This window comes from Neolamprologus brichardi, chromosome 15 (genome assembly GCF_056152115.1).
Source record: "Neolamprologus brichardi isolate AB-2024 chromosome 15, ASM5615211v1, whole genome shotgun sequence".
Taxonomy (NCBI): domain Eukaryota; kingdom Metazoa; phylum Chordata; class Actinopteri; order Cichliformes; family Cichlidae; genus Neolamprologus; species Neolamprologus brichardi.
The window spans coordinates 27,407,287-27,434,103 of record NC_142118.1 but is presented as its reverse complement, the minus strand read 5'-3'; the positions used below and the strand labels follow the sequence as shown (position 1 = coordinate 27,434,103).

Genomic DNA, 26,817 nt, shown 5'->3' with positions numbered 1-26,817 from the left:
AAAACTTTATCTATTATCAGGTACCTTTCATACTCACTTGCATTACTAGTACATTGAAAAAACACTGTTTATTACTAATTAAATCAGACACTATAATGCAGTACTTTACCTCTTCATTCTTTAATGTGTTGTTTTATGTTTTTGAACTGGAGGTTTTTTGCACAGGTGTTTTTATCCCTGCCTTAGTTTAACCTGCTGCTTACAAATGCGCAGCTTTTCTCTGAGATCCGCAGTGACAAGAGCTGTCAGCATCCCGACTGGGTGTGTTAAGCTCTGACTTGTAGTGAGCTTCTTCTCTTTAATGCCATAAACAGCCTACTTAAATTCCCTTTTTGGCGGTCCTTTGATCTCCACTTTGACAAACACCAGGTTAGAGAAAATGTTGCACTGTGATACTTCGTGGATAATAGATTACCTGCTACAAATAAAGCTTAATAAATAATCATTAGCACAGCTGAGAATTTGGCTGCAGGTAGTCTATGTTACCATTTGCAAAATACTTAGAAATGAAGAAAATGATTGTTTTTATATCCTTACAGAAATCTTCCTCAACTCTACAACTGCTGTTGTTTTCTTGCTTCCTCACACTCATCCTCACCACCGTCCTTGATCTTCGTTTAGCACTGAGTGTTCCTTTAAGTGTCAGACTGATTCTCAACATCAGGACCGAGTTGGAGAGCAATGAGGGCGATGTGTCACCATGGTAACCCATGCATAATCTTGCAGATATTCACAGACAGTATGCAAACACGCATTCACATGCCATCTGCTCGTGTTTGTGTGGGTGAATGTGGCCATGCTTTTGTGCTGTGCCCATGCTTAGCTACTGTATTACATGCAGACACAGCAAAAACTATTATGAATCGAGGAGAGAAGGATTCTTTGAGCATCAGTCTGATAGAGAATGCAGTCATAGACAGGTGTGGGTGAAGGTCACTTTAAAAAGCCGTTAGTTGTCTCTATAATGAGAGTGGATGAAGGCCTCCGCTTTAAACAGAAAACAACTTTTAAGAACAGGGTTGCAGGTGGAGCAGTAATACTTAACAGCTCTTTAGTCAGAACTGATGTCTGATATGTCCACAACACTTATCTGTAAAAAAAAAGGTGGAAAAAAGTTTACAAAATATAATAATTTCATTAACATAATGATTGTAAACATTTACTTTGTAGAGGACTTCCATAACATCTGATGTTGACTCCATAATCGCTGTGATACTCATTGCATATTCAACCCTTTCAAAATCTGCTAATGCAAATGGTAATGACTTTCATTCTACAACCCAAAAGATAGATGTTTAATACAGATTGACTTTAACAGTCTGCCTTTGTGCCTTCATATAATATCAACTTGTACCACAACTGTTAGGATACCTGGGTCTTTGACCCAGTGTTTTGTGCCGTTTGGTTCTTTGAGTCTTGTTTATTTATTAGGTTCTCTGTGTGTTTTATATTTCCCAGTCCAGTATGTGTATATTCTTGAGTTTATTCTGTATTTCTAGTCTAGGTTTTGCCTGTTTCCTCCCCTGTTAGGGCAGTCTTGTCTTCCTGTGCATCTGTCTGTTCCCCCTAGTCATGTCCCTGTGTACTTCCTGTTTTACTTTGATAGTCTCCAGTCGGTGTGTGTGATGTTGTTTTTTGCTCTCCCCCATCTCATCTGTGCAATTAGTGTCAACTGTGTTTACCAGGTGTTTCCTCTTTGCCCTGTTGTCCTCTTGTATTTAGTGTCTGCGTCTTCTCCAGCAATGAAGCCGGAAATCCCATCACTAAAAGGCATGAACAGTAGCAGTTCTCAGTTAGATAATGGCATTTAAACTAAAGGGCCCAAAGTGTGCCCATAAAATATCCTGACACTATTACAGGAGATGATCTGAACCTTAACACCATGCTATCCAAATATGAAACTTTTGTTCTTTTTAAAGTCTGAGGTGGGAAATAACAAATAAATTATTTACTGTACTTAAGAGGAATTACCCATGTTTACTTTTACTCTCTATATTTTGAAAAACACTTTTTACTTCTGACATTTTTAAAACAGCCTGGTTACTTTGGGTTTAGGACATTTAAGGAGTCTTATTATTTCAGGTCACTGCGCTCCTTTAAATATCAAACCCATCTGAGACTAAACAGTAAAGGCAATCTTATTGGTGTATGAATCACCAGGAGTTATTGATACAAATCGATAAAAAACATATAATTAATGAACAATTTCCAGCACCATAGTCCGGGGTTAAAGTGGGCAAAAATATCTACTCTTGTTTCGCAGCTTGAATGAAAAGGCTGCTAAGAATTCTACGAATATGGGTTACTCCAGTCCATAAAATGCTAAATAATGAAAAAAGTAATTTTACATGCACTGGAACTGCAGTAAATTATTGATTTTACCAGGCCTTAGCAGGAATTTCTTTGACGCTGGAACAATATGTCTGGTCTGCAGTGTGCACATGTGAACTTAAAAGCAAACCTGTTCACAAAGGACCTCCTGACTGACCAAATACATCGACACCTTTTATTTATTTGTTTGTCGATAAAGTTTTACATTTTTAGAGAAGGGTCATACAGAACAATCCACTGAAACACTCCTTTCTTTAAGGGTTAATATATGAAAACACTGAATCACTGATTTGCTTTGGATCTGAAAGGTTCCCTCCAAAATGATCAGCACTTTTTCTTAACTAAAGTGACAGATGGAAGGGCTGACTTAATTAGCATGTTCAGCTGTCACATAGTGGATGATACCAAAGCTCTCTGCACAGGTTGCAGTAAAGAAATGCTGACTGGAGTAACATTTTGTCTCCAGAGTCATGCATTTTTTAAAGTCTTGCTCTCTCTCTCTTTCAGGCCTTCCAGAAAGCGCATAGAGAAAGAGAGGGGCAAGGGAGAAAAACGAGCAAGAGCAAGTGAGCTCGCAGATAGAGGCAGCCATCTTGGACTGGGTTAAAAGCGTAATCCTGGTCACGCTGTATCAGCAGCAGAGGAGAGATAAGAGAGTGAGGGAATGCCTGGAAAACCCCTCTGCATAAAGAGAGGGAAGAAGAGAGAGTGTGTATGGATATTGCAGATACTGTTGCAGGCAAATGAAACGCCTCAGTAAGAGGCAAATGGAAGTGTGGGGCCACTGCAGGCTAATGTGAGGATGTCAGGGTTCCTGGGTCATCGACCCAGTGCTTTCAGTTTTGTTCATGTTCAGTTTATTTTGCCACTGCCTGTTTCACTTCCTGTTTGTTCCCCGTGTCAGCTTGTGTCATTAGTCAGATTATGTTCAGCCCTGTACTCACTTGTTTCCAATCATTGCCATCATTCTACCTGTGTATTTAAGTTCCTCGGTTTCACCAGTTCTTTGTCGTGTCATTGATGTTATGTTGTTGTTTCCGCCTGTGTTCAGTCAGCCAGCCATTCAGTCCGTTGTCCAGCCAGCCAGCCAGCCATTTCCTACCTCTGTTCTGTGTGTTCACTCCATCGACAATAAATCACCAGGCTTCACCTACCTGCGAGTCCTGCGTTTGGGTTCCTTCTTCCTCGCCTCCACTCAGCAACCCATGACAGAATGACACGACCACGCATTGTGGACCCAGCGGACTCGGACCTTTTTGAGCGGCAGGAGGCAGCGCTCTCCTTGTGGGCAGAAAAGCTCAAGGAGAGACAGCGGCTCTTCACGGAGCGAGAGCACATCTTCGAAGGCACTCGCTTGGCTCTGGGCGGGCCTCGGAGACGCCGCGTTCCCCCACCTGCTGCCTCACCTGTACCGGAGCATTTGCCGCGGAGAGTGGGCGTTTCACGCCGCGCTTCGGCCGCTCCCTCTCTCGCCGCTCCGCTCCTCGCTCATACACCCGCCGCCTCATTCGCCGGACCTTTCACTTTGCCACGGCACAGCGGCTATGCCTCCAACCTCGGCTCAACGGAGGTTCCCGCGCCAGAGGCTCAGTGGTTTACCCCGCCCGCTTCCTCTTCCCGGAGAAAGCGGCGCACACGCCGTCAGGAATTGGACTATTTTCAACAACTCCCGGTGGTGAGTTCCAGTGACTGTTTTTCGCACTCGTCATCGGACTCACTTAAAATACATACCAGATTCACCACCGATTCATGGGGAGTTTCCCTCCTGGATGATGTAGACTGGGAAGATTTTTTCTGCTCTGCTCCCGCAAAGACTGTAAATCGTGGTGGCAGAAAAACCAGACCAATCCCTGATAAACCTGCCAGTAGCACACACCCGGTCACTATTTCCACACCCATCACTCAGCCATTTCCCACCAGCACGGCAGCCCAGATTCGGCCTTCCTCCTCAGCCATTTCACCACCTCAGATGACTAGGGCCCGGCCTACACCCACACCAGTGCCAGCTCCCAGGAGGAGGGCAGCTGCGATGCAGTCTACCTCCACATCCGCTCTTGTGTCCAGCCACCTCCCGTGCCTGTCCCAGCGCCCAGGCTGAGGGCAGCCTCAATCCAGCCTGGCCTCCCTAGAGGCTTGGAAGAGCTAACCGGTCCACCTACTACTTCACCTCTTCATCCACCTCCTGATCCAGCTTTTCACGCCCTTGCATTATCACTGGTTAGATTAGCTGACCTGTCCCCTGCTCAGGCACCAGCTTTACTAGCCCAGGCTGTAGCTCTATCTCCTTCGCTAGCTCAGTCTGTAGCTCATCCATTAGCCTCCTCAGTCCAATCAGTTCACACTCCTGCTCCAGTCCAGCCTGTAGTCCAGTCTGCTCCAGTCCCACCTGCTGTTCAGCTTCCACTCCAGTCAGTTCCCTCACTTGCTGTTCAGCTTCCACTCCGGTCAGTTCCCTCACCTGCTGTTCAGCCTTCACTCCAGTCCCCTGTCGTCCAGTCTCCCCCTGCCCTCCAGTCTCCAGTCCTCCAGTCAGTCCAGTCGCCTCCCGTCCAGTCAATCCAGTCGTCCCCTGTAGCTCAGTGTCCTGTTCTCCAGTCGCCTCCTGTCCAGTCAGTCCAGTCGCCTCCTGCCTCCCGGTCGCCCGTCCTCCAGTCTGTCCAGTCTGTTGTCCAGTCTTCTGTAGTTCAGTCACTCATCCACCACCCTGTTCAGTTCCCGGACCTGCAGCCACAGCACCCAGAGCCAGCTGTGAGCTCTCCCGCTCTTCAGCCAGGGGTTTCCGCGCCCGCTGGCCCGGCCGCTCTTCAGCCAGGGGTTTCCGCGCCCGCTGGCCCGGCCGCTCTTCAGCCAGGGGCCTCCGCGCCCGCTGGCCCGGCCGCTTTCCAGCCAGGGGCCTCCGCTCCCGCTGGCCCGGCCGCTCTCCAGCCAGGGGCTTTCGCGCCCGCTGGCCCGGCCGCTTTCCAGCCAGGGGCTTCCGCGCCCGCTGGCCCTGCCTGTCTCCAGCCAGGGGCTTCCGCGCCCGCTGGCCCGGCCGCTTTCCAGCCAGGGGCTTCCGCGCCCGCTGGCCCGGCCGCTTTCCAGCCAGGGGCTTCCGCGCCCGCTGGCCCGGCCGCTCTCCAGCCAGGGGCCTCCGCGCCCGCTGGCCCGGCCGCTTTCCAGCCAGGGGCTTCCGCGCCCGCTGGCCCTGCCTGTCTCCAGCCAGGGGCTTCCGCGCCCGCTGGCCCTGCCTGTCTCCAGCCAGGGGCTTCCGCGCCCGCTGGCCCTAAAGCTGTGGCTCCGTCACCCCCGGCTCCCGTGCCGTCGCCTGGTCCAGACTCAGACTCAGCCTCTGCTTCGCCTGGGCCAGCCTCAGACTCAGCCTCGGCTTCTGCTTCGCCTGGTCCAGACTCAGCTGCAGCTTCGGCTTCGGCTTCGGCTTCAGCTTCTGCTTCTCCTGGTCCAGACTCAGCTTCGGTTTCGGCTTCGGCTTCAGCTTCAGCTTCGCCTGGTCCAGACTCAGCTTCGGCTTCGGCTTCAGCTTCTGCTTCTCCTGGTCCAGACTCAGCTTCGGCTTCGGCTTCAGCTTCAGCTTCGCCTGGTCCAGCCTCAGACTCAGCCTCAGCTTCAGCTTCAGCTTCTGCCTCGCCTGGGCCAGCCTCGGACTCAGCCTCAGCTTCTGCTTCGCCTGGTCCAGACTCAGCCTCAGCTTCAGCTTCTGCTTCACCTGGTCCAGCCTCAGCAGCCGCCGCCGCCTTCCTCGCGGCCGCCCACCAGACCAGCTCAGCGGCCGCCGCCGCCTTCCTCGCGGCCGCCACCGCCTTCCTCGCGGCCGCCCACCTGAACTGTCTCGTCTCGGCCGCCTTCCTCACGGCCGCCCACCTGAACTGTCTCGTCCCGGCCACGCGGCCGCCCACCTGAACTGTCTCGTCTCGGCCGCCGGCCACGTGGCCGCCCGCCTGAACTGTTTCTGTTTTGGACTCCGTCCCTCCGTCCTGGGCCCCCTCCGCCCACCCTGTTCTGGTTTTTCCGCCCACCCTGTTCTGGTTTTTCTTTCTTTTGGCCGTCGCGTGCCGGCCTTTGGAGGGGGGGGTACTGTCAGGGTTCCTGGGTCATTGACCCAGTGCTTTCAGTTTTGTTCATGTTCAGTTTATTTTGCCACTGCCTGTTTCACTTCCTGTTTGTTCCCCGTGTCAGCTTGTGTCATTAGTCAGATTATGTTCAGCCCTGTACTCACCTGTTTCCAATCATTGCCATCATTCTACCTGTGTATTTAAGTTCCTCGGTTTCACCAGTTCTTTGTCGTGTCATTGATGTTATGTTGTTGTTTCCGCCTGTGTTCAGTCAGCCAGCCATTCAGTCCGTCGTCCAGCCAGCCAGCCAGCCATTTCCTACCTCTGTTCTGTGTGTTCACTCCATCGACAATAAATCACCAGGCTTCACCTACCTGCGAGTCCTGCGTTTGGGTTCCTTCTTCCTCGCCTCCACTCAGCAACCCCTGACAGAGGAATCGTGAAATCTGCATCATATTTTGTACAAAATAAATGTATGAATAGATTAGTAGACCGTAAAGGACCAGAGTCACGATAATGCTCGATGCACGATCTCAAAAGGGGTTTTTGTGCCGAGCAGCAATTTTACTCTGGACTGTTACATTTGGATTTTATGTAAATACCAGCAGATTAATATTTTTAACTTTCACAGAACAGAGTTCTCTGAGCACCGAGCAAGGAAGGTAAAATGTTTGTTTTTTATCCTCTGAGGATAAAAAACTTATCACAGTCTAACTCACCTGTTAGGGTAGGGTTGAGGGTTAAGGGTAACCACCCATGATTACTTCAACCTCAGAGCAAACATCTGAGGTCTAAGTCAGTAATAACAATAACAACAATAATTATTATAATTTGATTCAAAATCCTGCTCCTCACATACAATCAGGCCCCATCTTATTTTAATGACCTTATAGTACCATATCACACCGTTAGAGCACTTTGCTCTCACACTGCAGGCTTACTTGTTGTTCCTAGAGTATTTAAAAGTAGAATGGGAGGCAGAGCTTTCAGTTGTCAGGCCCCTCTTCTGTGGAACCAGCTCACAGTTTGGATTCGGAAGGCAGACACTATCTCTACTTTAAAGATTAGGCTTCAAACTTTTCTTTTTTGCTAAAGCTTATAGTTAGGGCTAGATCGGGTGACCCTGAATCTTCCCTAATTATGCTGCTGTAGGTGTAGGCTGCTGGGGGATTCCCATGATGCATTGAGTATTTCTTTTTCAGTCACCCTTCTCACTCAACATGTGTTAATAGACCTCTGCACTGAATCATACTTGTTATTAATCTCTGGCTCTCTTCCACAGCATCTTTTTTCCTGTCTTCCTTCTCTCACTTAAACTGGTCGTGGCAGATGGTTGCCCCTCCCTCAGCCTGGTTCTGCCTGTTTGTATCCAAACATCATGTCACATTTGACCTCTGACCTCACTTTTACGTTTCACATGTGCCTTTCTTTCAAGTTGACCCCAAAATGTGTTATTTTACTGCAGTACAAACTTCCTGAAGTACATTTAAAAAGAACAAAGAAAACAAAATGAATATATATAAAATACAATACTATATCTTTAAAAGTAAATACATTTATTTAATTTGCTAAAAAAAAAAACAGTATGAACAGGCTGTTGTGTTTATTTCTCAGACAGAGAGTCACTTTATTGATTCTATAGTACGATCTCAGACCTCAGTACCTGTGTGCCACATTTACTTACTTCCTTGAACATGCCAAAACAAATTCAACAACTGCAAAGAGGATACTAAAATTCCTGTATTGATGAACAGACCAAGGCCAAGAGTTTCAGCTCTGGCTGATCAGGAACAAAAAGAGCGTGGTTTCTACTGACAGCTGTGGACACGATGCTGGTAATGGGAGGTTTCACAGAGAAAACTACTCATGGCCATCGTGCCTGCAATGACTAATTAGCTTATTGTTTCCTCTACAGTGTGTTTGATACTGGTGGACCATTTTATCATCACTATAACAGAGATGTACTGTAACCTTTTTAGCCGCTCATTTTAGTTGTCATATGGTCTAATTATCATTAGTGTTCTTTAAGCTGTGAGCTTCCTAAGACAATAGGCACACACATTAAAAGCACATAGTAATGTGACTGCTTAAAGTGATTGACAAAGTATTGCTACTGCTTTTGAAATGTTCAGCCGAAGCCACAGGAGACTGTTGAAAAGGCAGAAGGAGCCTGTGATCACTATTATTTCGACTTGGCTTCTATTTCTGGGATTGGAGGCACGTCTCTTGTATTCCATTTTTACACACATTCTGTCTTCTTTTATCTTTCTGCTATTTTTACCTCCCCACATTTGAACCGAGTACAGGCTGATGCAAACAGGAGGTTGCGAGCGATAGTGGCATGTAGCACTGTGTTCTTATTGTGGGCTGGATCATCTGCCTTAGCGCTCTTTATTTCCGCCTTTTGGAATTAGCCTTTGTAAAGGTGACAGCTCCAACCAAGAGGGCTGATAAATATATATTGCAGCAGTGCAGGAGGTTAAAATCCAAAACTGGGAGCAGAAAAGATTCTTTCTGCACAGGGTTATGTATAGTGCTGTGTCACACTTAAACGTTTCAGATTATCAAACAAATTAGACAAATAAAAATGGAATAAATACAAGATTCATATTTTAAAAGATAATTTCATTATTAAGAGAAAAAACCGACCCACCCAAGAGCTGAAATCAAATATTTGCTATAACATCTTTGTGGAGGAGTTTTGGCTGACTCTTCTATGCAGAATTGTTTTAATTCAGCCACATTGGAGGATTTTCAAGCTTGATTGACCTGTTTAAGGTCCCTCAGCATCTCAATTGGATTTATAAACCCCCATTTTGCTTTGTTTTTTGTTTGGTTTTCTAATCATATTTTGAGGGTTTATAACTTTTATGGAATGTTGTTTTTTTCTGGAATTTTGGCTGAAATTCTCTCACCGTTAAAATTGAATTACCATAAAAATTCAAGACTTCATTTCTTTGTAAACAAAGTTACAAATTTAGTAGTGAATTCCGCAAATAATTATTTTTCTCATTATATGCAGAGTTACCAAAAAAAGAAATCAAAGAAAGGGAAAAAAATCCCCTCAGAAAAGCCATTACTGCAGTTTTATTTTGTTTGGTAGAAAACTGTAGTAATGGCTTTTCCGAGGGGATTTTTTTCCCTTTATGTGATGTTTATATATACATATGTGTGTTTTGGTTGAGGTGTGCCTTACTGTCCAAGTAGAGCAATACTGTCCATAGATTTAATTATTTATTTATTTATTTAAAAATTAGATTTTTCAGTACTTCCTGCTATTACTCGGCTGAGGCATAGAGATCACAGTGATCACAAGCGAAGCAAACTCTATGTGTTAGAAGAAATACTGTGCATGCTTCTTTAGCAATTTGTTTTAGAATTTTGTTTGATGCTTCTGGATAAAGTGTTCCATCTAAGTTATGAAGTCTCGTGCTGAGCTTTGGTGTTTAAAAGCAGCAATGACAAATGAAGGCTCATGAATCTGTAACTATTAACTAATCTGTACCTTTGAGCAATGCACATTGACTTGTTTACTTGTTAATCTTGTTAATCCTACAGTAAAACATACTTTTCATTGACACTCTGCATTCAATACAATGTGAAAACAGATAAAGTTGGACAGACCACAGTAACAGCACCCGTTGGTGGGCGTAGGTTTTGCATTTTGAAACCTCAACAATACAGCTATGTTGGATTTTGGAGCTATATTCGGAAGAGCTAAATTATAAGTTAGCACCAGCAAGCTCACTTAACAAACCAAAACAAAGCAGCCTGTTAATACGTGCATATAGACAGACGGTCAATCACCAGTGGTGACAAAAGTACATACACTGGTCATTTAAGCAGAAGTACACATAGTTTTAAGAAGTATTCTGGTAAAAGCTGAAGTAAGATAAGATAAGATAAGATAAAACTTTATTAATCCCTCGGGTGGGTTCCTCTGGGAAATTCGGTTTCCAAAAGCACAGCACCGACAGAAGTTACAGAGTTACAGAATATTATATATATATATATATATATATATATATATATATACACATATATAAATACAAAGACATATATAGATAAAATATACAAAGGGGATAAATAGAATAAATAGGAATAAAAATTTAAATTAAAATACAAGTGAATTGCACATTTCAAGTAGGCTACTGATTCAACTTAGTAGAGCCTCTGAAACTGCATGGTAATTGAACTTTGGGTCATATTAATGTTGATAAAATAATATTGATAAAAGCAAATACAAACTTTATCTTAACTTGATTTCTGATTCTAATAATAATAATAATTTCTACTGTGATCTCCGTCCTTCTGCTGAGCTGGGATGCTGCTCTTTTGTGAGAAGATGCTACATAAGCTACGACGACTGATTTCCAAACCCTACAATAGTATAAAGCTAGAAAAGGTGGAACCAAATGAAAAACTGTCAGCGAGCAGTCCTCACCACTAAAACGAATCTCTCTTTGTCCTCTCCTATCTGTCCTAGATCTTTCTGCATCTCACATTGGAAAAAATAGCAACTGCACCAGAAACATTTTGTGTTTGCTGGGATTTGCTGAGCTGTTAAAAAAACACAAGTAATCTGTCTCAAAAGCATTATTCCAGATCATTCCAGATCGTGCTATACATGATCCATAAAATATCTGTTTTTTCCACTTTCATCTCTTCGTATGCAATAGGAATGAAGAGACTACAGATGAAAACAAGAGCAGAGTCGTCTTTTATGTGTCATTTTTACCTTAATTTCAGATTCAAAGTTCAAGCTCCAAATCAGCTATATCCGATCAAATGTCTTAAAGCTTAAAGCTGTAAAACACACCTGTGTGCTTAAAGCACACCTGAGTAAATATGGAAAATTGTCAGAAAAATAAATACAAAAGTAAAGTGCAGATATCTGACATTTTTATTTTAGTTTTATTGTGGAAGTATGGTATTTATACTAAATATTTATACTTCATTACTTCTCAGCAGTAATATTTTTTCATTTTTAATATTGTACAGTTATACTCAACTGTACAATATTAAAAATGAAAAAGTATATTAACATGGGGCTCTATGGGAATTTGGAGCCAGCCTTTATTGGTCCCCGGAGAAACTGTTTTTAAAGTTTCCAGATCAAACAGAGATGCTGGGAATAAATACTGGTTTTGCAGACAGTATACACCCTTGGCAATAGTCCTGCAGGTCTGTGAGTGGAGGTGCAGGTTGTAGCTTGGCTGGTGTCTGCAGCCTACAGTAGCTGTGTTTATCTGAGCATACAATAAGCCGTGCAGTTGGCAAAGTGGGAGGTAGAGCTTGTGAAACCTGCATGTTGAATAATTGATTGGGTACAGAAAGCGTGGATGTGGAAGGAAACGCAGGGAAAGGACGAAGGGGAGATGTTTCTGGGGGAAGGAGGGACGCTACTGGAAAAGGCCGATAAATACATTTACTTATTTGCCTGCCTACAATGAAGCCCCACTTCACTAGCCTGTTTTATCTGTTCTTTACATTTCTGACCTTTCTTTCTTCTAAGGAGCCCACACATTTAGAAATTAACTGAATGGTTCTCCTAATCTTTTTTTTTTTTTTGATAACACTGTCAGTGTTATCAAAACACTTTTGATGTTAAATGTATTGACTTCAGTTAGAAAGACTGGCCCTACATCTGCCAGAGCCTTTCTGAGGCTGTGGAAATGTGACACAGTTTACAGAGGGATCCTGGTGTTGTTACATTCACATAAATTATGAAAGATGTCTCCTAAAATTGGCTTTTGGATGATATGAAGTGCAGGTGGATATGTTCGGAGAGTGTGAAGCCATTAATGGCGCTGCTAGAATGGCTTTCTCTCATTTGCTGCCTCAGGTAGAGTGAGGTTTGTGGATCATTATGAGATATTTGTGCAGGCAAATGTTTTACAGGGCTCGCTCAGGGACTTCTCTAAATTGGTTTCAACGTGTTTTTGTGAAACAATGGTACATGTGCACATGAGTCTAAAATTCTAAAGCAAGGGGACCTTGATTGCTATTCTTAAAGGACTGGGATACACATATAAAATCCTACATGCAGTCCTAGAATTGTATGTATTTGAACCCAGGTTCGTCTTACGTTGAGGCAATAGTACTAACCACCACACCACCATGCTGCCCTGTTTTTTTTTTTTCAGATGCTATGTAAAATGTAAGTGCGTTCAATCATATAATACAAAAAATCAACTATTCACATTTCAAATTTTAACTATTTAAATTTTCAGCTTTTTCCTTTCACAAATTTAAAGTGAAACAACACAAAACACTGCAAACCACAACACAATTAAATATAAATTAAAATATGAAAACAAAAAGAAGATGCATATTGTCTGTCATATGGGCCCGCATGAATAAACTTTCTGAATCCTTTATCATCTGCAACCAAAAATAGTTGTGGATGATTACTATACCTTTCTAATGTGATGTTGTTGTCCCTGGCTCTCTCTCTCTCCCTCCGGCTTTGTTCCTGTGCTACTGAGTGTAACTACCGCCCCTCCCCCCTCTGCCCAGCGTAAAGCACAAGGCTCGGGTGCGGAGTGAAGCGGGAAAAAAGTGCGAGAGAGAGGCTGAGAGAAAGAAGAAAAAAAAAACCCACGTGACGGCTCGCGATAAGGAGCCGGCTCGCGTCGTTCACGTCAAAGAGTCGGCTCTAAGAGCCATTTCGTTCGCGAACGACCCATCACTACTGCAGACAGGCCATGCTGTTGTAACAGATGCAGCATGCAGTATGTCTTCAGAGGTAGAGTTGTATGTCTTCAGACCTCCTCTAGGTTATTGTTCAATTCAATTCAGTTTTATTTATATAGCACCAATTCACAACAACAGTCGCCTCAAGGTGCTTTATATTGTAAGCTAAAGATCCTACAATAATAGAAACCAATCACACAATCCCCTGTGAGCAAGCACCTGGCAAAATCCATCCAGCCATCCATTTTCTTCCATGTATCCAATTTAGGAGCACAAGAAGCCTATCCCAGCTGCTATTGGCAGTCCTAAGTACATCCTGGACGGGTCACCAGTCTATCACGGAGAAATAGGCAACCATTCACACTCACATTTGCATCCATGGGTAACCCATATGGAAAAGAAATAGTAAAAACTCATGAAAGTGGCCACTTTCTCATTACTTTCATATATTGTTTTAGTAAGTATCCAAAACATACAAATTTCATTTATATAATTTTTCAAGGGATCTTATATCTGTTTTCACTCTTGTATGCTTTTCATACAAGTTTCACACAAGACAGATACAAACTTTATAAGATTTACATATATCTTTTCCATATGGGAATTTAGAAATTCTTTAGAATCTTCAATTACCTACCCTCACCAACTGCAACTCTTTGAACTGTGGGAGGAAGCCAGAGTACCCAGAGAGAACCCACACAGTCACAGGAAGAAGATGCAAACTCTATACAGAAAGACCCAGGAGAGATTCTTTATTTGAACCAATGACCTTCTTGCTGTGACGCAACAGTGCAAAGCACCATGTCACAGAAGAAACAAGAAGAAACCTCTGTCAGAACCAGGCTCAGGGAGGGGCAGCCAGATTGTATTTAATTGTCATTTTGTCTGTGGTGTCTTCTTTATTACATCTGTGAAGTCTCTGATGACCCCTCCACTTGAATGTAGGAAATAAACAATGCAACCTTCATGGGAAAATGCAGGTTTGCCTGCATGCCTGACCCGTCAGAGACATGCAGAGCGTGGAAGGACCCATCTGAATCCAGACGGTGAATATATAATTACAAACTTTAATAACACAATTTGTTAAATATATTACGTAGATGTCTTAACAGTAGTAATAACAGTAATATTAAGACCACAACCAACTTTTGCAGATGGATAAGAGAGCACAGACTGTCATTAGCATCACAGCTGATTCCTTTGTCACACATTAGGATTTATGGAATTCACAAAGTAGTATAGACTGCTTTTTTTGGTAGTCTTCTAATGTCCCGTTTTTGGGAAGGCACCATGAAGTTGCTTCGGTTGGCAAGGTCCTGTCCCAAAATTCCAAAGACAGCATTCCAGCCCCCATAACACTCAGCCCAAAAAGCTGATAGGTTACACACCCAGGCAGATGCATCAAGTTCACACTGGATTAACATTAGGGGTGGGTTTTTATAATCGATTTATCGATTAAAATCGATTCTGGCTTGGATTACGTATAATCGATTCATTAAAATCCTGAATCGATTTTTTAATATAAATTTATTTTGCCCGAAATGCTAGAATCTCACAAAATTTCAACAACCACCAAACAGCTAAGACAGTAAATGAGAGCAGGAACACGGATTCTGCACAAAGACTTAAACACACAGCGGGACATCAGTTAGATGTCGCCTTTCTCACAGTCGGGGATGAAAGCCGACAGCTCGCTGATTCTGATCTGTCGGCGGTCTGCGCTTTGTGTTCACGCCCTTTATGCGCTGATTCTAAAGCTGTTAGTTTGATCTCTCTCCAAACAATATTGACCGAACCAGCAGCAAAAGAAGATCCAAACTACGCTTCACATAAACATCGTCATGAATTCACTCTGACTTTTACTGTTTTGCTTCGACCACGATGCACAGCTCTCTCTCTCTCTCTCTCTCCCCCTCTCTCTCTCTGTACTGTTTTCTTCATTATTGCTTGCTTGTTACACACAAGTCTACCGTTGTTTACAGCGCTGTCGGCTGACTTTTTTTTCTTTTTCGTTTTACATACTTCCGAAAAGAAAACCTAATTTCTGCTGTTCAATACTGAACAAATTTAAACTTTTTAAAATTATGCAAAATGCAAAACGCTTAGCCGTGTCTCTAATAAAACCGCTGTAACGTCAGAGGTAATGTTCATGTGTTGATTAATGGTTTTCTTTCGTTTTTGATGTACTGCAGAATATTTTTATAAAATCCCAGGCCAGGAAAATCACCTTCATGTTTTTCTGTGTTTTATCTTCAGCTACTTTGACACAAAGACATCTGCTGTGATGCTCACACCTTTGATAAAGTCTTGCGTGTGTCAGCTTCCTTTTTATAGATACAAAAATATGTAAATGTACTGATCTGAATTATAACATATCTGACTGTCAAAATTTCCCAGATTCAAATCGAAGTGAATCGAATCGAATCGAATCGAATTAAATAGAATTAAATCGAATCGTGGATCGAATCGATTCGGGACCTTGTGAATCGGAATTGAATCGATTCTAGAAATCAGTGACGATACCCAGCCCTAATTAACATACTTTCATTAATATGGTTGGAAGGTTAAAATAGAGCTTAAACAAACGTTCCTCTCTAAGGTATGAGGACAGGACTGGAAATAATTTAAAAAGCAGCTAATGTTGAAAAAAACTGGCTGTGAAACACCGCCATAAAGCCTGGAGAAAACTTCAAAAAAGAAAAACTAAGTGAAAGTCTGGCCTCTCTTTTGCAAAATAAAGTCATGTTATGGGTCGCTCAAGACGTTTGCACAACATAGGAGTTTAAAGAAATAAATGAAAATATGAAGTTGCAACCTACTACACTTCTGCTATATTTTTTCGTATTTAACAAAATAAAAATGCAGACATAAGTGTACACATTAGTTGTTTTTTTTCAAGTTTATTTATTTATATAGCACTTTTAAAAACAACAGCTGTTGACCAAAGTACTGTACAATAAAATAGTAAAATCAGAAGACATACCAAATAAAATAAAATATAGATTAAGAGAAAATAGAATGATGGAAAGAACAATAGTAAAAGACTCATATTGATTTAAAGGCCAGAGAATAAAAGTTGGCTGTTAGACAGGTTTTAAAAGTATCCAGTGTTGGGGAGGTCCTGATATGCAGGGGCAACGTGTTCCATAATTTAGGTGCAGTCACAACAAATGCCCGGTCTCCTCTGTGTTGTAATCTGGACCTTAGGACAACCAAAAGCATTTGGTCCGCAGACCTCAACGATCTTGGGGGAGAATACCAGGTTAGGAGATCAGCAAGATATATAGGAGCTAGTCCATGTAACACCTGGACAACAAGTCCAGGTGTTTAACACTAAAGTTCCATTTAACACTAAAAACAAGTGTTAAAATCTTAAAATCAATTCGAAAGCTGACTGGCAGCCAATGTAATTATGCAAGTGTGGAAGACATGAGATCCCACTTGCACGTGGCAGTTAGCAGCCGTGCTGCAGCCATTTGGACTAGCTGCAGTTGGCCAATTAATGTAGAGGTAATACCACAATAGAAGCTATTACAGAAGTTGAGGTTAAAAGTTAAAAGGTCATTAAAAACTTCTTTTTTAAAAAGCAGTTTCAGTGCTGTGGTGCATTTTTAAACCAGACTGGAATACTTCGCCAATGTCATGTTGATCTAAAAAGGTCTGGAGCTGTAGAAGGACAATTTTCTCCAGAACTTTTGACAAAAAAGGCAATTTAGAGATTGTCTGTAATTTGATACGACTATTGCGTCCAGATTCTGCTTTTTAGGGATGGGTTCCACCACAGCATGTTTAAAATCAGAGGGGACGGACCCAGACTGAAGACTGCTATTAACAATGGAAAGCAAACATATACCAACAGAATCAAAAACTTCTTTCAGTAAGCCAGGTGGAATGATATCCAAAGTACAATTTGAAGGCTTCAAGTTACTGAGTACTTCATTAAGTAATGAAAGGGACACTGGCTCGAAGTAATCAAAAATGGCTGAAGTTGGAGTATAAACACATGGGTCAAAAATGGGAGGGATAATGGGAGACCTAATGTCTACAATTTTATTAATGAAGAATTTCATTAGATTCTCGCATGTTATGTTCCCTGCTATATGAGAATCACTAGTGGGAAGATTAAGAAATGAATTTATAATACCAAATAAAATACGAGGTTTATGATAGTTGTTAGACACAACCTTAGAAAAACACTTTGTTTTTGCTGCTCTTACTGCTTTCTGGTAGCTTGACAAGGATTCTCGAAGTGCCTCAAACAAAACTTGGAGTCGGTCCTTTTTCCACTTTCATTCCGCTTTTCTACATGCCTGTCTGTATTTTCTGGTATCATTATTCAACCACGTTGGGTTTTTGGTTTTAGGTACCTGTTGGTGAACGGAGCAATGAAGTCAAGTATTTCCTAACAAGCAGAGTTAAATTGGGAAAGTAGGCTATCAGTGGTCAAGTAGGTGGGCCACTTAGCAGGTAATGCATGATTTAGATTTTTATAGAAGCAGGCGAAGTGATCTGCTGTATTTGAATTGATCTACTTGACTCAACTCAACTCAAACTCAAATCAGTCAGTGTTGGGAAGGTTACTTTTAAAATGTATTCCACTACAGATTACAGAATACATGCCCCAAAATGTATTTTGTAACGTATTCCGTTAAGTTACTCAATGAGAGTAACGTATTCTGAATACTTTGGATTACTTAATATATTATCATGCTTTTTACAACTACATGAATGTACTATTGCTGTGTGATTTATTACTTTTACTGAACATTATTCGCCATACCAATAGCAACTAGATTTTTAAATCTTAATATAAAATGAGTAACAGTAGGGTGGACCATAGGTAAGGCTGCACTTTTTGCAGCGATCTCATATAGAAAACTATCCGCGGCTTCGAACCGTAAAGGCATAAAACCGTAAAGAGACCTCTGGCTAATACGTCGGGTTCTGTGTCGGCTTCCATCTCTGTTTCTGGTCAGTGACATCTCTTACTTTTCAACTCTTTTTCTCCCTCCCTCGCTCACAGACACATAACGGGTATGGCAGTCCATTCTCCCTGCAGCACGGACTACACTGCCCATGAGGCTACATTCTTTAGGGCTATGCCTGTAACACTCTGCCTATTGCCTTCATATTAAATCATTTTTGTGAATAATTTTTAAAAATATTTCTTCACGTCATTATGCGGGCCGCAAGTAGAAGTGACATGGACCGCGAGATTGAGACACAGACATGAGAGCCTCTTAATGTGTGTTTTGTTTGGGTTTCCACCTACGTGGACACCAAAAATATAGAGTTCATAGCCTCATGAAACAGGAAAATACCGCCGTGTAATCCATTCATTTCAACAAAGTAACTGTATTCTGAATACCACCTTTTAAAACGGTAACTGTAACGGAATACAGGTACTCATATTTTGTATTTTACATACGTAACGTATTTAAAATGTATAACATGTATTCCATTACTCCCCAACACTGCAAATAGTACAGGCATATGGTCCTAAAAATTGATATTACAAATTTCAAAAGTCAGAGAGTGACAGGCCGCAAGAAAGTACAAGATCCAGGGTATGACCACGTTTATGTGTTGGGCCTGAACAAGATTAAAAGAGTCTATAAGATTTTAAAAATCATCAGTCAGCAGAGCAGCGAAGCAAACGTGAATATTAAAATCCCCTATTATTAAAACACTGTCATACTTTGGTAAAATTCCTGCCAAGAATTCAGAAAAGTCTTGTATAAAGTTCTTATTATATTTAGGAGGTCGATACACCAGTGCACATAGCACCAGTATTGGCAGGTGCAATTCAAATAGCTGCAGTTCAAGCGTCCTCTGCCTCGACCGGTCATTCGGGGTGAGTTGAGGTAGTTGCAGTCTGGGGTGACAAGTTCAGAAAATGGGCTCAGCCAAGTTTCAGTCACCAAGAGAAAATCCAAGTTACGAGAGATGAAAAAATGAAGGTTTTATTGGCCAGCGACCTAGGGTTAACCAGGGCCAGTTTAGCTAGCACAGGATTCCCTGCCAGCTGAGATGATCGACATAGGGGGCGAAGGTTTTGATAATCCACTCCACCCCTGCAAAACGTGGGGACCGATGCCATAGGCACTGGATATTAGGATGTGGAATCACTGGTATGATCCAACGGGGAGTTGATTCCAGGGAACGCCAGGAAATAAAACGCTTGTTGTCCAGGGCAAGGTTCTTGAGCTGGGAATGTAGCCGTTTATGTCGCCACACAATTTTTGAGCTTGACCAGTATTCCAGACCATTTCCTTCGGTGGGGTGGCGAAGCACTTCAGGAGGCCGGCTGCGAAGCCAGCGGAGGCGACGAAGCACTTCAGGAGGCCGGCTGCGAAGCCAGCGGAGGCGACGAAGCACTTCAGGAGGCCGGCCGCAGAGCCAGCGGTGGTGACGAAGCACTTCAGGAGGCCGGCTGCGAAGCCAGCGGAGGCGACGAAGCACTTCAGGAGGCCGGCCGCAGAGCCAGCGGTGGTGACGAAGCACTTCAGGAGGCCGGCTGCGAAGCCAGCGGAGGCGACGAAGCACTTCAGGAGGCCGGCCGCAGAGCCAGCGGTGGTGACGAAGCACTTCAGGAGGCCGGCTGCGAAGCCAGCGGAGGCGACGAAGCACTTCAGGAGGCCGGCCGCAGAGCCAGCGGTGGTGACGAAGCACTTCAGGAGGCCAGCCGTGGAGCCAGCGGTGGTGACGAAGCACTTCAGGAGGCCGGCCGTGGAGCCAGCGGTGGCAATTGGGCAAGATCTGGAAGGTGGCCGCCAACGCCAAACCAGAGGTGGACGAGGTTCAGCAGGCTCAAAAGACCCAGGATCGTGACAGGCGCCATCTGTCTTGAGTCAAAGCACAACGCTAAGTTATTTTTTTTAATAAATAACTCTCTCACTGAACTAACACAGCCAATCCCTCAACATGTTTGTACTCTCTGCTCATGTTGCCTTCATATTAAATAATTTTTTGCTTTTTAAAGAACTTATTTTAACATTGCACTCAACAAAAGACAAAAAAAGGGCCAAATTGCATTATATTTCTTCACGTCAAGTAGGGGTAACGTGGACCACAAATGGCCCAGGCCACAAGTTCTAGACCCCTGTTTTAAAGTAAAGAGCCGACAATAATACTGAAAAAATCATGTGTAGCTAACTATCCAAGTCCAATTTATTTGAGTGTCTTGGTGACACTCTGCAATTGAGTAAAAGTGTTGTGTTTATAGCGGAAAGTAGATACGCCTCAAAGAAAAGAGGGTGGTCTCCCAGCCGGCTGACCTCAGTTTTGAGTGGCTGCATCTGTAAGTGGACAAGGATGGATGGATGGATGTTGTCAAATTTTTTTGCAATCAAGGGACAAATTATATTTGACATTATAAAAATACTGAAAACATTTTTCATTATTTCCAAGAAAGCACTTCCTGCTTTTCTCCAAAGGATGGATTAGGGGCTAGTGTAGGGGTTTTCGGTGCTGATAACTTGAACCTGACAGGATTAAAAATCCATTATTATTATTATTATTATTATTATTATTATTATTATTATTATTTCAACTAACATCTAAAAACCACAATTTTTCTCATTCATATGCATGTGGTGAAGTTATTTGTTGTGTAAGGATAAGTTTAGTCTTTACTCTTGATATATTTTAAACTGGCATGTTACAAAATTCATATGTGAGTAACAATCCTGATTAAATACTGATACTGTTGACCATAATATCCTATTAGAGCGATTAGAACATGCTGTAGGTATTACAGGTACTGCACTGCAGTGGCTTGTATCATATCTATCTAATAGACTCCAATTTGTGCATGTAAATGGAGAGTCCTCTTCACACACTGAGTTCCACAGGGTTCAGTGCTAGGACCAGTTCTGTTTACATTATACATGCTTCCCTTAGGCAGCATCATTAGAAGACATAGCATACATTTTCACTGCTATGCAGATGACACCCAGCTCTATCTGTCCATGAAGCCAGATAACACACACCAATTAGTTAAACTGCAGGAATGCCTTAAAGACATAAAGACCTGGATGGCCGCTAACTTTCTGCTTCTTAATTCAGATAAAACTGAGGTTATTGTACTCGGCCCTGAAAAGCTTAGAAATATGGTATCTAACCAGATTCTTACTCTGGATGGCATTACCTTGGCCTCCAGTAACACTGTGAGGAACCTTGGAGTCATTTTTGACCAGGATATGTCCTTCAACGCACATATTAAACAAATATGTAAGACTGCGTTCTTCCATTTACCAAAACTAGTTCATGCATGTATTACTTCCAGGCTGGACTACTGCAATTCATTATTATCAGGATGTCCAAAAAACTCACTGAAAAGCCTTCAGCTAATCCAAAATGCTGCAGCAAGAGTCCTGACAGGGACTAGAAAGAGAGAGCATATTTCTCCTGTTTTGGCTTCCCTTCATTGGCTTCCTGTTAAATCCAGAATTGAATTCAAAATCCTGCTCCTCACATACAAGGTCTTAAATAATCAGGCCCCATCTTATCTTAATGACCTTGTAGTACCATATCACCCTATTAGAGCACTTCGCTCTCGCTCTGCAGGCCTACTTGTTGTTCCTAGAGTATTTAAAAGTAGAATGGGAGGGAGAGCCTTCAGTTTTCAGGCCCCTCTTCTGTGGAACCAGCTTCCAGTTTGGATTTGGGAGACAGACACTATCTCTACTTTTAAGATTAGGCTTAAAACTTTCCTTTTTGCTAAAGCATATAGTTAGGGCTGGACCAGGTGACCCTGAATCCTCCCTTAGTTATGCTGCAATAGATGTAGGCTGCCGGGGGATTCCCATGATGCATTGAGTATTTCCTTTCCAGTCACCTTTCTCACTCACTATGTATTAATAGACCTCTCTGCATTGAATCATATCTGTTATTAACCTCTGTCTCTCTTCCACAGCATGTCTTTTATCCTGTCTTCCTTCTCTCACCCCAACCGGTCGCAGCAGATGGCCGCCCCTCCCTGAGCCTGGTTCTGCCGGAGGTTTCTTCCTGTTAAAAGGGAGTTTTTCCTTCCCACTGTCGCCAAAGTGCTTGCTCATAGGGGGTTATATGATTGTTGGGTTTTTCTCTGTATCTATGAAGCGCCTCGAGGCGACTTTTGTTGTGATTTGGCGCTATATAAATAAAATTGAATTGAATTGAATTGAAATACCAGTAACCACTAACAGCAGTCAGGCAAACAGTACCCATGTTTAATTTCCCTGAGAGGTTGTGCTTGTGTCTGATAAAAAAAAACAAACAGAGATGTCACATAAACTACACTCATCGATTACATATAAACATAAAAAAAACCATCCACATCACCCTCTATATAACCAAGCTGACACTAAGCAGAGAGCTTTTGGAACTAATGGAGTTCAGTGAGAGGTTTTTCCAAGATGTTTCCCCTGGGAGGAAGACAGCCGACAACAGTCCATCATTAATCACAGAGCAGGCCTGGGAATTTAGAGTAAAAAACAGTGTTACTTAATAATCTAGTGCATTAACAGAATCGTTTACTTAAATCAATGGTTGCATTTTTGAAAGCCATAAGGACTGTAACACAATATATATATATATGTATATATATAAAACAGTAAAGGTTTGGAATGTTTTCTTCTTTTAGTAAATAAAACACAAATGCTGTTTTCCAGTCAGACTTACATTAATAAAGTTGCACTGCTTAACAATGTATTTGTTGCAGATGTTCAAACAAGCTCAAATATGGACTTCACAGGCTTCTCTGGAAAGGTTTAGTAAGCCTCAAACCGACCTGCTGCCAAACAACCAGGAGTCTAGAAATGCAGCCAAGCCCTTCAGTGAGCACAAAGACTGTTATGGGTGGGTTTGAAGGACAGCTGAGAGTAATGTGAAGACAAATCCTTCAATCTGTCTTAATGGGTTTTTTTAATAAGCCTGTATTATGGATATTTGTTGACCATTGAATCTGCATGGATAGATGGTGATACTTTGTGATCCTTAAATTAATATTTTGGCTTTAATCAGTATAACGAAAAGCATCTATAGGTGGTGCCTTTGCCTTTTCATTCTTTTTATCCAGGTTCGCTATCATGCCCTTAGGAAGTGTGTGTTAATTATTACATCTACCTGGTCTTTATGGCTCAGCAGTAAAATCACCCCAGTTCTCAGAGAAACTGCAAAAAAGGCTAGTACTACATCTCAGAGTCTACAAGCCTCAGTTAGCAGATTAAATGTTAAAGTTCATCAGAGTACAATCAGAAAAGTCTGAAAAGAAATTGCCTTAAGGAAGCCGCTTCTTTCTAAAAGTTCCTTTGGACAAATGAGACCAAAGTAAGATGTCTGGCTATAATAGACAGTCCCACGTTTATTAATAAACAAACAAATACAGCATATGAGAACAAATACCTCATAACAACTGCCAAGCACGGTGGTGGAGGGGTGATGACTTGGGCTTTTTTTTTTTACAGCCACAGGACCTGAACACCTTGGAGTCATGGAGTCAATCACAAAATCCTCTGTAGACCAATAAATCAAAGGTGAGACCATCTGTTCAACAGCTACAGGTTAGACAAGTCTGGCTCATGCTATGGGCATGCTATGGGGTGGCTGTAGCTCAGGTGGCAGAGCAGATCAGCCACTAACCAGAAGGTCGGTGGTTCAATCCCAGGCTGCTCCAGTCTGCATGCCAAATATCCTTGGGCAAGATACTAAGCCCATGTTGCTCTCCGATGCATCCATCGGAGTGTGAATGTGTATGAATGTTAGATACTTAGCACTTAAGCTTAGAAGTGCTTGTGTGATTGGGTGAATGAATTAGCTCTATAAAGCGCTTTGAGTGCTCGGACAGAGTAGAAAAGCACTATATAAGAACCAGTCCCTTTACCATTTACCATGCAACAGGACAATGATTCTGAATGAGTGAAAAAGAAAAAAAGTCAACATCAAGACCTTAAAAGAGCTGTACAGAGCCCAGAGCAGTACAAACACAGTGGCAAGGCCTGGTTCACTTACTTGTTTTTAATATTTTCTTTTTTAAGGTTTGATATTTTAGAGGAGAATTTTATGGAGACAAGCTCATTTTTAGACCCAGCCTTAAATGGCCATTCGAGAAAATGCAGTTTGTAGTACGAACACTTTATATTTCAGCTCTGGAATTTGGCGCCTGTATTGGCCAGTTCTATTTTTAAACCTGCATATGGGGTGGCTGTAGCTCAGGTGGCAGAGCGGATCAGCCACTAACCAGAAGGTCGGTGGTTCAATCCCAGGCTGCTCCAGTCTGCATGCCAAATATCCTTGGGCAAGATACTAACCCCATGTTGCTCTCCGATGCATCCATCGGAGTGTGAATGTGTATGAATGTTAGATACTTAGCACTTAAGCTTAGAAGTGCTTGTGTGAATGGGTGTGATTGGGTGAATGAATTAGCTGTATAAAGCGCTTTGAGTGCTCGGACAGAGTAGAAAAGCGCTATATAAGAACCAGTCCATATTTGTTGTCAGTTGGCTGCCTGTTTAGTGACAAGTGACAGGGAGTGGTTGCTATGGTTACCTGCAGTTTAAAATAGTTTCACCATTGATTCTTAGTGGCTATGTGTAACATGTCCACATATATTATTTCTTAACTAATATCATATGAATAACACATGAAGGCCAAATCTCTAAAAATACACACAAACACACTCACATATAATCACATGCAATGAAATGCACATATTAATTTAACACATATTTACTGACATGTGCACACTCAAATATGCCATACATACACAATTACACCACTGACATGTCACATTTTTCATAGGTGGGGAGCAGTGTGTGAGAGGCTTGCTGAGAAATGGCACACATCCCAGCCTGATCACACACTGGTGGGGCTATGTGCACCTATTTTCTGCTCCACTGTGATTTGTAAATTATTAATACAGTACTGTGGGAGGCTGTGCAATTTATTTTGACTGCTGCTGAAATTACATGTTTGACAGTGACAAATCTGAATGTGTTGTGTGCCACATGGAGGGATGGATGTGGGTCGCCAGCTTGGTGTTAGTTTAGCTGGGGGGTGTTTTGTGTGTGATTACATATAAACACTTTACTCGTGCCATTTTCTTTCTCCTTACCTGTCCATATCTTATTTACCAGGTCATTTAAACGTGTTCACATGTGCATTAACATACATGAGGAGATTTATCACCTGGTTAAGAAGTCAAACAAGGGAAATCACTATCAATCTGTGCTTGTCTGAGGCTCACATGCACACTCCACCACCAATTCCACATCCCAACTTTTACACACATGTGCTTAAAGAGAAAGACTTTAATTGTAGCATTTCTTCTCTAATATTTCCCTAGAGCCAGTGTAATATTTCAGACTCAGGGGAAAGCATACATTGTATTTCAACATTAATAACTTGCAGCTGATGGATTTTGAATAAATAATTGCCCTTGTTACCTTGATTACTTCTGCATGAATTGCATCCACAGTATGATGTGCAGCCAAAGCAAACACAACAAAATACCTCAAGCAGAGAAAGCTTGATTCTAACGGAGTCAAAGTGCTATTCAATAATCAATTAATCATTAAAAAAAACAGAGAGTAGAAGTGGGACTAATGTATCACCTTGCTAATGCAAATCACTTTATTTAGTTCAAATTTGTAGCCACTTCATTCAGTTTTTCCTTAGACTTAGCATCCAGCAGGTCACTAATGAATTATTAAGAGCTTTGCTGCATTTTAGCCAAATGTTAACAAGCATATTTTCAGATATTAGAAGATTTTAGCTTTTTAATCGTCTTGTCTTGTATTCAATTTGTCCATTTCTTCTCACATAAGGTTTTCATTTGGGTATTTCAAAAGCTATGTTTTTACTGTATTTTATTTTAAGTGAGTCATCTAATAAATAAGGCCAGACAGTATATAAGGCCAGACACTTCCAGACAGTGTTAATTTTACTGACCAATAATTTTCCCCATAGTTTTCATCAACGACCATTTTTGTTTGTTTTTTGGACAAAAGCAACCACTCTGGGTTGCCAGCTCTTCTAAAAAAGCTTGCTAGCATTTGCGCCATCTTCTCCTCTGAATAGGGTCAATTTTGTATTTAAATTCTGTTATGGTGACAGTCAAAATGCTAATGTTGCAGAGTCCAGAAATCAATGTGTGAAGTTAAAGTGGATTTTTCCATCTTTTATATAAAATGTTTTCTTAAAAGCTCGGGCAACACTCTGTAAACTTAAATAACTACATGCAATGTGTGAGATCCCACTCCCCTACGTGACACCTTTGTTAGATACGCTTTCAAAAAGTAACAACACCTTCATCCTCAACACCTTACTTTAAAAATGTAATACTTCCATGTATTCAGCTGGGTCTGACAGTTCCTTAGTCAGAAATAAATTCAACAGGAGAACAGGAGACTAATCTTGTTAACAAGGTAATAGAAACCTGCTTCAGGGGAAATCTGGATTGTAGCTGAATATGAATATATTGTGTGAATGAAGGTGGTGGGGAAGAGAAAATTAGAATCATAATGAGCAGTTCTTTGCTGAGAGAACAAAAGATATTTATAGACAAAGACACACTTTATTAATAATTCTAAAGATGAATTAATGGCTGGTCAATATGTCATTTTGCAGAGCTTTTGAGTTAAACTTGCTTATTGTACCATGCAGTAATTTGAGCCTGTGCTTGTGTTTTATTGTGACAACCAGATCACTCCCAAGCAACAAATTGATAGTTGTATGAAGCCACGAGTTAAGTGATCCTCGC

General features: G+C 42.0%; 1 protein-coding gene across 1 annotated transcript in view; it reads left to right on the top strand.

Annotated features, from left to right (window-relative positions):
* The first annotated feature begins 858 nt into the window (after positions 1 to 858).
* LOC148098546 (uncharacterized) overlaps positions 859 to 26,817 on the top strand; it is a 35,811-nt gene continuing 9,852 nt past the window's right edge. The window contains exons 1-3 of the mRNA XM_087852525.1: positions 859 to 920; positions 5,717 to 5,908; positions 19,333 to 19,828. Of these exons, the coding sequence (XP_087708651.1) occupies positions 859 to 920; positions 5,717 to 5,908; positions 19,333 to 19,828 (750 nt within the window). The remainder of the gene's footprint in view (positions 921 to 5,716; positions 5,909 to 19,332; positions 19,829 to 26,817) is intronic.